This window comes from Lytechinus variegatus, chromosome 18, assembly GCF_018143015.1.
Source record: "Lytechinus variegatus isolate NC3 chromosome 18, Lvar_3.0, whole genome shotgun sequence".
NCBI lineage: Eukaryota > Metazoa > Echinodermata > Echinoidea > Temnopleuroida > Toxopneustidae > Lytechinus > Lytechinus variegatus.
This window is the reverse complement of record NC_054757.1, coordinates 17,522,930-17,537,784: the sequence shown is the minus strand read 5'-3', so window position 1 is coordinate 17,537,784 and position 14,855 is coordinate 17,522,930. Positions and strand designations below refer to the sequence as shown.

General features: G+C 36.3%; 1 protein-coding gene across 1 annotated transcript; it reads left to right on the top strand.

Moving 5' to 3' along the window:
* Positions 1-2,105: 2,105 nt before the first annotated feature.
* On the top strand, positions 2,106-13,360 carry LOC121432005 (NFU1 iron-sulfur cluster scaffold homolog, mitochondrial-like). Its single transcript, XM_041629815.1, has 7 exons — positions 2,106-2,255; positions 6,681-6,811; positions 7,595-7,730; positions 9,393-9,577; positions 10,368-10,471; positions 10,993-11,127; positions 12,575-13,360. The coding sequence occupies exons 1-7, from the start codon at positions 2,191-2,193 to the stop codon at positions 12,650-12,652; spliced, it is 834 nt and encodes a 277-aa protein (XP_041485749.1). The 5' UTR covers positions 2,106-2,190; the 3' UTR covers positions 12,653-13,360.
* The last annotated feature ends 1,495 nt before the right edge of the window (positions 13,361-14,855 follow it).

The following is a 14,855-nucleotide window of genomic DNA, read 5'->3' as shown; positions in this document are numbered from 1 at the left end:
TGATGGTGGTCATGGTGATAATTATGATGATGTGATGATGATGGTGACGATGATGATCGTGATGATGATGATGATGATGGTGATGATTATGATGATGATGATGGTGATGATGATAATGATGATAATAATGGTAATGATGAAGTTGGTGACAACGACGACGATGATGATGATAATGATGGTGATGACGATGATGATGGTGATGATGGTGATGATGATGATGGTGATGATGGTGATGGTGCACGATGATGATAATGATGATGATAGTTATTAATTGGTAATGATGATGATGGTGTGGGGGTGGTGGTGGTGATCGATGATGATGATAATTATTGTGATGATGATCTTGGTGACGATGATGATGATGGTGGTGGTGGCGGTGGCGGTAATGAAGAAGATCACAATATGAGGAGTAATGATGACGAAGAATGGCGAAGACCGATGAAATTGAACAAAATGGGGAAAATTACTCACAGGTTAATCTTACCTTAAAATTATTTTGGAATATATTGGTCTAACTTCCTTGATGATTTACATTCCACTTTCTGTATATTCCACGGTACATTCCAATATATAATTCGTGATATATTCGAACCTCAGTATATATTCCACGGTATATATATTTCGCGATATATTCCACAGTAATATTCCACGGTATATCCCAATATATATTTCGCGATATCCACAGTATATTCCACGATATATTCCAAATAGTTATTTAAACAGGATATAAAATACAACAGAATGTAAATGTTTCCTATATCATGATCGTAGTTTATTTTCACTATGATTATGTAATCATTATTTTAGGTGATCGTATATAAAACAATGACTGTATAGTCGAAGTAGTCCCTGCGATAAGCCATATCTAGTCAAATGTCATCGATAAATCTTTAATATTTCCGAGAAGGAACCAGGATACAAAATCCGAAAGGTAAAGTCTATACGACATGATTTTAATTTTCCGGGAAAGTTCGGGGAAAATAATATTCCTATCATTCACGACCTATACTATAATTCCTATCGACAAGATTGTTTTTATACTGCCTATTTCATGGTTGCGGTGATATATATGCTACTTTAATAAGGAATTGTTTTGTGAAATAAGAATTCTAAAAATAAAATAAAAAATGATGAAGAAATTGGCAAATAGAATTGATCGATTCAGGTTTAAAGGAATCTGTAGGCCTATGATGTCAGCATATGACGAAGGGACAACGTGCAATGGAATCGAGTCAACCCGGATGCAAAAATGTATCGTCACTGTACGTGGCAGTTTCAATGATCATCATTCTTCCTTAATTTGAAAATTCTCGGGTGATTTGTTTTGTTGTTGTTCCGGGATACTGGAGGAGAATGGTTGGTGGGGGGGGGGGGGGGGGGCTGTTTAGGTGTCAGAACCAGTGATCTCCCCCACTAATATATTGGGGTGGTCATGTTGATTACTGACCTTATATTGTTTATGGCATTGACTTCTTACGATTGCATACTTGGTTTATTTTTTTCAACTTCAAATTTTTATTTTCATTTCCATCATTCACATTATAAACAGATACAAATCAAACATGCATTGTATTTTGTTGAACATGAAATAAATGAAATGAAAAAAAGGTTTTCATGTTTGTTACTGAAAATACAATTTTTATGATCTTTCTTTAACTGGATTATAGGCCTATGCGCATTTACATTTTCAGTTAATTTTTATGCCCTATGCGATCTCACAAATATTATAATAATTTGACATCCTGCATGTATAGTGGCTTATATTCAGCCAAAATAAACAAATAAATAAATAAATATATAAGTAAATAAGTAAACAAAGAAATAAGTGAATAAAACTGAATGAATAAATAAGTAAATAAATAAATGCATAAATGAATAAATGAATGAATAAATGAATGAATGAATGAATAAATGAATAAATATAAATAAATAAATAAATAAATAAAAAAGAGGGGCAGAACATGGGTTAGGCCTTAGGGCAAGATTGCTACAAGAATCTGGGAGCGCCGAGTCATTTAACGTGAAAGTAGCTATATATTTTGAAAACTTTTATCATGTACTTCAATCTATATTTTCCTTCATCTTTTCTTTTTGATCTTGTCATGACGTCATCAAGAGAATATTATCGTTGTTGATTGCGTAATCTCGTCGATTTTTGCCTTGCCAGGGACACACACAAATGCAGATAAAATGTCTTTTCAGCGACCTCTTTCTAAAATCGTCCGGGTCAATGCAGTTTTAGCACCTTATATCAGGTATAGTTGAAACAAGAGTCTATTCTTGCTATGTGATTCGATTTTATAGCTCTAAACAGATTACGGAATATGCCCTCCACTTCGGCCTACACTCTACAGTCCCACACGTTGTTGTCGGAGTTTGTTATTTGTGACTTTAGAATGGCTTCAGTTCACATGATATGGCACCTGAGCTGAGCCGGTCCTGCGTGAAAGACAAAGCAAAAGCTCTTGTCTCCGGAGTGAACTGCCTCTCATTACTGCCTTGTGGTGTGTGTGTTCATGGGGGGGGGGGCTGCGCGGCTGGGGTGTTTAGTTTTATGTCAAATGGTATTTTTGCACTTGTCATAACCCCCACGGATAGCGACCTGGGGTGGTATTCTGAGATCCATTTTATCTCAGATAAAATAAAATATTTTATCTCCGTTAAAATCAGTGCGATAAAATACCCGTAAAATCTCTCCGAATTGGTATTCTGAGAACAATTTTATCTTCATTTTATCTCTGTAAGACACACCTACTTTTTCATCAATATTATATCCAATTAGTAGCTACATGTATATTACATGATTTTTTTTTTAAAATACAGACAAATTATACATCACTTGAAAGGTTTTTTCAAGACAAATTCAATGGTGAAGACCAAATTACAATTGGAGCACCATAACTGAAGATATGGCCTCTTAAAGGGACGCTATGCGCAGAACTTTTCTGCCACCCAAGACAAGTACCCATTGGGTGGCAGATCTACAGGTACTTGTAGATCTAAGAAACTTCCATACTTTTTTTTCATGTAGGTTACTAAGTTAATTTGACTAAAATGCAACACAAGAGGTGATCTTGTAGAGCATGGCTGTGTTACCTTCATATTTTTCTTATTCAAACAGCTTCTATTTGTGAAAATATAGTATACAAGAAGAAAGATAACAAATTAGAATAAGACAAGAGAAGTGCATGGGACGCTTTGCGTTGTTAAAAAAAATTAATCAACTCTTGGGGGTCTCATTCCTCAACAGACTTTAATCAGAAAATAAAAATGAATGTCCCACTATACTTCCCGGTATCTGTAAGATTTATATCATTCAAAAGTAGAAAATTAAGTTTTGCAAGTAAATTTTTTTTTCTTTCTGTTTGTCCATGTTCACTCTGTATTCTGTATAATTACCATGATGTCTCTTTTTGTTTGCAGATCTGAGAATGCGAGATCAGACAGCTGGAGCTGCAACAGTAGCTAGAAATGTACTCCACTGCTTAGAATTATAGAATATATTAACATTAAATATATTGGAATATATAAAGTTAAAAAGCAAGTCTCTGACATCTGAATTTCTACTACATTTAAAATCACATTTACAAAATAATCTCCCTCCTAGTAAACATAATAAAACAGGGACCCATTATTGTGTACATCATGTGAATTGATGAGACAGCTTATTGATATGATGACACAAAACAACAGAATATAGATATAGTCATGTATCTATTCATTTTAATACCAGTACCAGGCAGCAGTCAATGCATGGTCTGCGCCTGTACACCATGAAAAAAAATGAGACGAATTAAACATGCTTTAATTCCCACCTGTTTTTTTTTTTTTTCTTGAAATATTAAGTTGAAATTATCATTAATTTATCATCAATACACATAATTCATGCAGAAATCAAATGCACAACTTATCACCTACAACTAATTTCAATGGGTTTAACAATAACATACATGCATCAAGTACCACACCCACGGCCACCACGCCCACTCACTCCTTTCGGTCAGCCATGGCACCAAAATCACACTCTAGGCGGCACAACATGGGCTTGCATTCGCCTCTTGCGCAGCTATGCGACACATTCTTATACATCAAAATTAGATTTTCTGATACAAATACACTTCAAAGAATTAATTTATATCTGATATTTGACTGTTCCCTGGGAAATTTTCTGTTTATACGGCTTTGAAGTAAGAAAATAGAAACACGATTTACCTTAAGTGTCCAAAAAACTCCTTTTTGTAACGAAAAACATTGCCAACATTGAACTGAAATCGTCACTAACTTGTAGAAGAAAGTCTGCCGATTTTAATGATACATAACACATGGTTATTTGATGCCCCTAGAGGGTGTCAACAAGTAAAAGTAACTTGCAAGATTAACCCGGTTCTTGAGTCATATTTTCCAAAATGGCGACTTCCATCGTGCGACGACGGACAGGTGGTGCTCTCGAAAACGGCCTTAAAAACAACATTTTGGCGATGCAAATGTGAGTAAATTGACTAGAAATAAGAAGTTTAGATATAATAGAAAAAGATCGTAACATTTTATGAAAAAAGGATTTGAAATGTTGATACACTGGCTCAATGAATTTTGCCCATTTTGTGTGTTGGCAGAATAGGAAATGTGTTAAACGCGAACCCGTTGCGATCGCTACAATTAGAAACGCGCTTTTATAGCTCTCTCGTGTCACTCAACCAATTGAAGTCCATTCCGCCAGGAGGTGTGGCAAAGGGGACAGATTGCGTCAATTTATTGACTTCAAAATACGCTTGCACTATACGCTTGCGCGTCTTTACAAAGATTTCTTTTTAACAAAAAGAACAATACTCTCATCTTTTTCGAAGTCTCTGTCGCATCATATGAACCATCATTTCAAAGACAATATTAGTCTTCTAATTTCTGGTTGTACAGGAATAGCGTTAAGGTGTTATTCTCAATAGATATGTAATTTTTATTCATTTTCACTTCAACATTTGGGGTTAATTCACCTAGAAATATTGGTGAATCAACGTCGCGGAGATAAAATAGCCCCTACCCTCTTTCAAGTTTATTTTATTTTTTCTTCAAAGTAACTGGGGCGCAAGCACATCATCCGCCTTGCAATACCCAGATACGCAATGGGTATGTCTACGCAGGCACTGTTCTGTTGCGTATCATCTAGTTACGTAGGATAAAATTTATATGCGAGATAAAATTGTAAATTTTATCTCAGAGATAAAATGTCATCTCGAAATACCCATTTCATTTTAAGAGAAAAAATGAAATATTTTAAAGATAAAATGACCTCAGAATACCACCCCTGAGGCTGAGCTGAGCGGAGGCTCATGCTTCTTAACTGGAGAATTCACAATGCCAAATTCACAATGCAAAATACAAAATGACAGTTGTTCCTAATCAAAATTATATATTGATTTGGGTTACATTAGAAGCCCATTTTAAAAGGGTACTTGTACTTGTGTGAGCAAATTTGTGTGTCAGTCACATTGCTGCTAACGAATCTCTTAAAGCAGAAATGTAAAGAAAGAAAATTGGTCTCCCAAGCATCACAACACTTTGATCAAAGAGTGAATAAGCTTTGGTTCTATTAGGAAAAAGATGTATTAAATTAGATTAAATTCAATAAAAAAATAACAATACAAATTAATATAATGCAATATTCGAAACATATCAGTGGGTGATAATAAAAAGCTCATATTGGCTTATTGAAAATGAGAAAAAATGAACGAAGAGAAAAAATGAAACAAGCATTATAAATTTATCCTGAAAATTAGATGTGAAGTAAGAAAGTTATGTTAAATTTCACAAAAGAGTTGATGGTGTACCTGTATGCACATTATTCATATGCATTTGAGGGAACCAATAACAATTGCCTTTCTTGTAATGTCTACAATGAAAGTTGTGATTTATATGGCATCACCCACTCACTATTTTGGTATTTTATTACATGAAATGTTTGATTTCTTTTCTTCATAAAAGTGTGCAACTAGGTTTGCTCCCTCACTGAACATTTAAAATTGACATTTTTCTAACCGAAAAGGTTTGATTGTGAATAAATGATGAGCTTCCTTGTCAAATCTGCATAAAATAATGAAATAAAAAAACAAATAGTGAATGTGTGACATCATTAAAGTTCTCATTTGCATAAAGGTCAGAACTGTTTTGTCAAAATAAAGTGAAAATTTTAGACGTCTTAATTTACTTATTCTTAATACAATTGGTATTAAATTCTCAGCATTATGTTTGTTACAAATATAATATGATTATTAGTATTTTTCGTTTGACATCACCTATGCCTGTGACCCGCAGGTGTCTTCTCCCGATAAAACTGGGGGATTGCAGGTGGACCACTACACCAGGGTTTCCCCCCTACTCTTATACAAATAGTGCAGTGGGTTCTTTACGTGCAAAGGTGGTGACTCTCCTCAACACGGGGCCGACATTTAACGTCTTATCCGAGGGACAGAGTATTTTCCACTGTAACATGACCTGCATCTATGGAACCGGGGAGAGACGCTTACATACAATGCACTGGCGTCAGTCATCTGCCCGGGATGGACTCGAACCCATGGTCTTTGGTTCGACAGTTATATATTTAGTTGAGGTTGACTTGACCCTTACTCATTAATACTGTATCTCCTTTCCCTCCCAGAAGAAATCATTCTGTCATATTTTTCCCTTAGACCCTCATCTCGAGCTCACCATGTCCTATCGACCAATCAGGTAGCTGCTTCGTCAAGAACAGGGCCATGTAGAAAGCAGCTTTTGAGAGATACAGCAAACAAGTATGCTATACACCCCCAGGTTCAACATGGTGAGTGTCATTTACTTTAATAATAATAATATATGTGATTTGTAATGTGCCAAATCCACTTGGCAGAGTACCCAAGGTGCAGTGAAAGAAAGAACGAAAGAGAAAAAGTACAAATAATAGTAATAGATTCAAGAACAATTAAGAGCAGGAAGCATTGTATAGAAGAGTCTGACAGCAGTGAAATACTGTTTGTGTTCACCCACTAAAATAGGTTACGTGTAGCTACCTTTCGGGAGGCAGCTGCGTGTATTTAATATGGGGTCTCCCAGATCCGAATAAAAAAATCCATTATCTGGATTGGTGCTGGTCCCAGTGTGTCCTGATAAGAGAGGTCGGACTGTATGATAACTGCCAGGATTTGTTTTTCTGCTGAATAAAACATCTAAATCCTTGTATGAAATGCTCACATGAATGGCTAAAATGTTGAATGAATTATTCTATTAATTGTGGATATAGCAATTGAAGTAGAAATGGAGAGATAAATTGAAGGTGTAGAATTAGGGGGGTAATTTTTGAAATAATATGAGACAGTATTTGTTTTATTCCTTGTGATTGAATGTAGATTAAAACACTTTAAAATGTACATTTTGAATGTAGATAATCAGAATTCAAACTACAATCAACTTTCACATTGTGCCTACCGGTATTTCCCATCAGCGTTCATCATTTCTACATTTTTCTAAAGCTGGATTGCATACTTCTCTGTTTGTATAAATGTATGCGTGCTTGCGTGGACCAACAGAATAATGTCAAAATCTTGAATAATCTTCTTCCTTGTCCCAGCCCGTACAATGTTCATACAGACCCAAGACACACCCAACCCAAATAGTCTCAAGTTCTTACCAGGCGTTGAGGTGTTGGGAACGGGCACCAAGGACTTCCCCAGCGCTATGAACGCCCATGGGTCTCCTCTAGCCAGGTAAATACTAAATCATTGCAAACTTCATCTGTGTCAAAACTGCAGGCCTATATATTTTGAACTCTGGTTTAACTTTGTGGAGCGTTGTGGCCCAGTGGATTAGTCTTCTGACTTTGAAAAATTCATCCACATTGTGCTGCACCCAACCCAGGTGAAGTGAATGGGTACCTGGCAGGATTAATTCCTTGAATGCATGAGTGCTGAAAGGCAGCTCGAGCTAAAGCTGGGGTAATAATAATAATAACCACGGGCCTCGGAATAGAATATTTCTAGATAGATAGTGCTATATAAATGCCTATTATTATCATTGTTAACTTTCACAGACAGATTTTAATTCCTGAGTGCCAATGTCCTAAGTTTAGCATCTGTTGTACAAGAATCACATTACATGTGTGTTTAGTTATAGTATTATAATAGTACATAATACTGGCTAGTGTGATTTATTTATTTGATTCATTTGTTGATGGTAAAAGCCCTATCCAGCTACTAGGCTGGATTACAAAGGAGCTGTGCAAAAGAACAACTACCCCCCAGAAAAACGTGCATGTCAATGAAATTACATATTGTACAGAACTTAATTCAATAAAATTACCAATGACACAGAGACGAAGAAAATTAAAGGTAAAATAAAATTGTGTACACGTAAAATGAAACAAATGATCCTAACATTTATTGAAATATTGCAATGTATACAAATTTATATACAGAGTTGCTAATTTTCCGGATTTTTCCGGAATTCCGGATTTTTTCCTTTGCTGAAAAATATTCCGGGAAAAAAATCGATTGTCAAAGTGAAATCCGTAAAAATTTCCCCTCCAAATCTTGTCACGGAGTTCGCTACGGAGAGCGCAATTTCAATTTTGGATGGCCAATTTGCGCAGACGGAAAATTATTAGCGTTGTGCGCAGCATGAAGTTTAGCTGGTACTGTACTTGCACAGTACGCGCGAGCAATACATTGTAGCAGTTGCAAACGCCGCTCTATACCCTGCAGGGATACGGGTGTCAGCGCTATCCATTCGGGCGATCGCCCGGTAGAACCGCTCGAAGCACGGCCCGGTGTGGCTGCAATTGCCTGCTGCTGCGTGAGTGATTGGTTGTCTGCCGCGGGATTTCAGCTGAAAACCTATTTGCTACCATGAAATATGTGTTCTCTGGTGCGTATTCATCAATTCATATGTGTGAACTATCCATCATTTTGATAGAAATTGTGATTTATGGATTTTCAATAGTATAGGATTGTCTTGTTGATGAGTACAGAGAGTGAAAAAGGGCACCCCAGCTGCTACATACACCCGTCCCGAGTCGCACCCATTGGCCGCAGCATATTAACCCGCAGCAGGTTGACCCGTACCGTAATGAGTACGGGTTACATGATTTTTTTTTTTTTAGCACCTTTCTTGCCTATGATATGAAGTTTATTATGTCATTAATTATTTGTTATGTACTACTGTAGATTAATGATTCAGCCCTCTAAAGAATAAGAAAACGTTCCAGCTTCAGGGGGCTTCGCCCTTGACCCCGCCAGGGGCCCTGGGCGGGCCCCTGGACCCCGGCCTGGGTTTTCAGGATTTTTTTGAGCTATCAGTTAGCATCTCTGTATATATAAAAACCTTTACCATAATACCATATAACGTAATATTTTTTTTATCTTCCTCTTAAGGCAATTATTCAGGATAGAAGGCATACAAAGTGTCTTCTTTGGACCCGATTTCATCACTGTCACGAAGATGGATGACGATAATGTCGACTGGAGGGTATTAAAGCCAGAGATCTACGCCACCGTCATGGACTTCTTCGCCTCTGGAGTTCCTATCCTTACAGATGAAACAGCACCAGCAGACACAGGTAGGTCCTCAGGTAGACCTAGCCTATAACCTAGTCAAAGGCTGCAGGTATTTCCTTTGCCTTTGCTAGACTGACGCTGTTACGCAAATTGTCGACCATACGTCTGATGCGAAAGACTAGTCACAGTGGCAAAGCAGCCACTGCCTATACACTTTGATCTCGCATTAGTTCTTGTTGTTTTTTATCGAAGACTGTCCGGTGGCAGTTTTTCGTAATGAATAATTTGCATCGAATCATAGTCAATAAAAATGTATGTATAGTCTTCTGCATCAGACGCATTGCCGACGTTTCGTGTATTAAACAGCTTCAGACTCGCAAAGGCAAAAAACTGCAGCCTCTGCCTAGACTAGGGGTATTTCTTAATTTGCAATCATAACTTTGAAAGTTCCTGGATACAGTTCATGAAACGTGGACATACATGTATGGGTAATCAAGTATTACTGCTCATCTTGCACAAGTCTTAGGTCACATGATCAATGTCAAAGGTCATTTATGGTTAATGAACAGTATTTTATTATCATGTTTAGTGTTTTTTGTAAATACCGTAATTATTTTATTTTTTTCAAAGTCAGCACTGCTGCTACCATTTATTGAATTGCGGAATTGTTTGTATACAGATTCAAACAGTTACTTAATAATCTTTGGCCTGTTTATTCAGTGTTATGTAGACAATCAAGAGTAGTTTGAACATAATTCTCTGTTTCAAAGGAAGCCAGTGAAGTGAGTTTAAGAGTGGTTTTGGTGGATGATCTTAAGAAATTAATGTGTATATTTCCTTGACCTACTTTAGAGATTCAAGAGGATGACGATGAGACGGTGATGATGATCAAAGAACTCCTTGACACGAGGATAAGACCGACTGTACAAGAAGATGGAGGGGACATAGTCTATATGGTGAGAAATTGAAATTGCTTTTTCGTTAAATTTCAGGGAGAAATGAAAAAGAAAGAAGAAGCAAAGTTGGGAATAAAAGGCAAATAAAAACAATAAAGATTAAAAAATGAACTGTAAATGGGGAAGTGTAAAAGAATGAAATAAAGGTTCTGACATAGCAGTCACATGACAAATAAAACATGGAAGAATCACGGTGTACTGGTTACAATTCTTTGAATTTCTTTCAATGAAATGGTTGTGGGCCCAAATCTGGAAGGAAATCAGATTGTGACTGCTCCTCTGAGCTCAATGAATTTTAATGATGCATATATCATTTTCGATACTTGAAATTCTTACTGCTAACCCATTTCATGTAACAAATAATGCACAGGTTGAAATTTCTGACTCTTTGTAGCAAGCAGGTAAAGCAATTGTGTTTTGTTTGTCACAACATTGTAAATATCCATAAATTTGCTGCGTCAAAATAACATGCTTTCATCTGTACGTTATTTTATGCTTTCTGTCTCACCTTCTCCTTGCAGGGTTTTGAGGATGGTGTTGTCAAGCTAAAGCTTCAAGGAGCCTGTACTAGCTGCCCTAGCTCTATCGTAACCCTCAAACATGGCGTCCAGAACATGTTGCAGTTCTATGTACCGGAAGTCCTCTCGGTGGAAGCGGTAAGATTCATACTCTTGCTACATTCCATTTTTATTCTCTCACCTGTGAAGCAGAGTGAGACTATAGGCGCCGCTTTTCCGACGGCGGCGTCAACATCAAATCTTAACCTGAGGTTAAGTTTTTGAAATGACATCATAACTTAGAAAGTATATGGACCTAGTTCATGAAACTTGGCCATAAGGTTAATCAAGTATTACTGAACATCCTATTAGAGTTTCATGTCACATGACCAAGGTCAAAGGTCATTTAGGGTCAATGAACTTAGACCATGTTGGAGGAATCATCGAAATCTTAATTAACCTGAGGTTAAGTTTTTGAAATGTCATCATAACTTAGAAAATATATGGACCTAGTTCATGAAACTTGGACATAAGGTTAATCAATTATCACTGAACATCCTGCGTAAGTTTTATGTCACATGACCAAGGTCAAAGGTCATTTAGGGTCAATGAACTTTGGCCGAATTGGGGGTATCTGTTGAATTCCCATCATAACTTTGAAAGTTTATGGATCTGATTCATGAAACATGGACATAATAGTAATCAAGCATCACTGAACATTTTGTGCAAGTTTCAGGTCTCATGATTAAGGTCAAAGGTCATTTAGGGTCAATGAACTTTGGCCGAATTGGGGGTATCTGTTGAATTACCATCATAACTTTGAAAATTTATTGGTCTAGTTCGTTAAACTTGGACATTAGAGTAATCAAGTATCACTGAACATCCTGTGCGCATTTCAGGTCACATGACCAAGGTCAAAGGTCAATGAACTTTGGCCGAATTGGGTGTAACTGTTGAATTACCATCATAACTTTGAAAGTTTATAGATCTGATTCATGAATCTTGGACATAAGAGTAATCAAGTATCATTGAACATCCTGTGCAAATTTCAAGTCACATGATCAAGGTCAAAGGTCATGTAAGGCCAATGAACTTTGGCCATGTTTGGTTTTTTTGTTGAATAACCATCATATCTCTGTAAGTTTATTGGTCTAGTTCATAAAAAGTGGACGTAAGAGTAACCATGTATCACTGAACATCTTGTGCGAGTTAGAGTAGTTTTCAAAGTCAGCACTGCTGCTATATTGAACTGCGTGATGCAGGTGAGACGGCCAGAGGCATTCCACTTGTTTAGATATTTATATTTATATTAAATATGTTATATAATTCTTACTCCCCCCCTAAAATTATATGGAATTGAATAAAGAAGCAAGGATTATTCCCTTTCAAGTATCATACATGTACATATGAATTTTCAAGTACAAAAAATCAAGGAATGGTTTAAAATTATATTTGGGTTAGGTTGCCATGGCACTTATACCCTGAAACAAAAGTCATTTTATCTGAAATTATTAATTCATGTACCAGAAGATCAATAATGATATCAAACAGAATTAGAATTTTTTGTTCAACCTGAAAATAAAATAATTTTATTGCCAATTTGCAGGTGGAAGATGAGCAAGACGACGTCTCCAACGAACAACTCAAGAAGTTAGAGGAGAAGATTGGAGATGTTCCGACCTGAAAGTCTGAAAGAAACAAAATCTTTCATCACAGGCAATCTCATCCCTCAAGGATGCCAGTCTGTTGTGCTTCATCAGTACATCTATACATGTGTGTGCTGTTAGATATATGAACTGCACAAAAATATTATCAATTGGTGTTTCAAGTATTTCACTTTTTTTAATATACATCTATTGACCCACAGGGCAGTGTTCTTATAGCCATGGTTTAGTTAAACCTGGGTTAACTTAGACCACACTATTGTGGAGTGCCAGTTGTCTACTCAATCACCAAGTAAACATTATTATAGTCCAACAGCAAAAGTTGTCAAATAGATTTTAATAGCTGTGTCATGAAATGAGAAAAATTGGAAAATGGGAAAAATAAAATGAATTTTGAATTATTGGTACGTTCTCTTTGCAATGAGTACGGAAGAAGTATTATGAGACCCAGCATTTCATAGAAGTTTGGTCTAAAATTCTAGTTTTGACTAGGGTTAAATCTTGGCTTGATTATTAGAAAACCACTCAAAGAGGTTGAAGGGGTTTTCCCTCTTCAACTTGGCAACAGTTATTTATATTGTAAATTCTTACAAACTGTGGAGGAAAGGAAATAAACATGAATCATTACAGGAATTGAAATTATGACAGTTTATCTTAAAGGACAATTCCACCCCAACAAAAACTTGAATAAAAAAAGAGAAAAATTTAACAAGCGTAACACTGAAAATTTCATCAAAATCAGATGTAAAATAAGAAAGTTATGGCATTTTAAAGTTTCGCTTCATTTCATTGCACATCTCGGTCGGTATACAAATGAGCAACTGATGACATAGCTCACTTTTTCTTTTGTATTTTATTATATGAAATATGAAATATTTTTATTTTCTCATCATTGTCATGTGAAATGAAGTTTCATTCCTCCCTTAACACGTGGAATTCCATTATTTAAACATTTTGTGATTCAGGCAAGGAGGTCCTAATCGTCAAATTCGTAAAAATTGAAATATTGTATAATTCAAACAATAAAAAAACAAAAGAAATAGTGAATGAGTGACATCGACTCTCTCATTTGGATGTAACTGGCTCGTTCATATAACTATTTTGTTAAAAATAAGCGAAACTTTGAAATGTCATAACTTTCTTATTTTACATCCGATTTTGATGAAATTTTCAGCATTGTCCTTGTCTGATATTTCTCTATTGATTCAAATCAACATTTTACTGGGGTGGACTTGACCTTTAAAGAAATGCATATTTTTAAGTTATATGTATATTTCTATCCCATTGCCAATTTAGAGAGTATAATGATTAGCTTATTTTTGTTCAGGATCTAAGGCGTAAATGTTTTCATGGGAGAGAAAAAGCAAGGTAATCCCTGTATATTGAGGGTGTGTTTATGCTTCCATTGCGCGGACAGAATCAGCGTTTTCAAACGTTGATTCAAAATGCCGATCGTAAATGTGGTTCTGGGACTGCTGTTTGTGCTGAACTTTTCAGAGGCGAAATCACGATCTCCAGCTGGCTTCGCATCGTAATTTTCGTTGAGCAGGAAAGCGAGGTCAAATTGGCTGCGCCCTTTTCAAAAGTTATTTTTTGAGTGTTGTTATGGGGGAGGTACGTCGACTGTTATATAAACGAACAACTATTTTAGTCATTGCATTGAGCTTCTTGATATAGCGATCTAATTTCCACCATGGTGAGGATAATAGTAAGAAAACTAAAGAATATTAAGTATACAAAATAAGAAAATATCTATTTGTTTATGCTATTGGGGCATCTGGCAATGTCTCCTCATTATAACTCATGTTCCAGTGGGGTTTTCGGTGTAAATCCCTCAATGTTCATCGTGATTTCAAATTGGAACACATGCAAAACAAGGGGGATGAGAGGTAATTCCATGGAGGTAACATGCGACCATTGAGCAATGCAACTGTATTTCCCCATTGATTTTCATTTCACCGGAAGCATGTACCAAATGACGTCATTTAAACGCTTTTACAATCGTGGTTCTGTTTATACTTCCCCAGAAAGCCTGAATCTGGTCAAACAACTTTTACAAATACACCGTTTTGTGAGTTTACGATCGGCGTTTTGAAACGGCGTTTAAGTGTAAGTAAGCATGGAAGCAACCGTGTTTTGGACTAATCACGTTTGGAAATGCTGATTCTGGCCTGAAAAGGGGAAGCATAAACACGGCCTTAAAATGATATGAACTGTTGGATG

Excerpts from the sequence above, each read along its gene's own strand:
- LOC121432005 (XM_041629815.1), top strand. The coding sequence starts at position 2,191 with ATGTCTTTTCAGCGACCTCTTTCTAAAATCGTCCGGGTCAATGCAGTT. Across the intron at positions 7,731-9,392 it reads CATGGGTCTCCTCTAGCCAG|GCAATTATTCAGGATAGAAG; the intron begins GTAAATACTAAA and ends CTTCCTCTTAAG. Across the intron at positions 9,578-10,367 it reads AACAGCACCAGCAGACACAG|AGATTCAAGAGGATGACGAT; the intron begins GTAGGTCCTCAG and ends GACCTACTTTAG.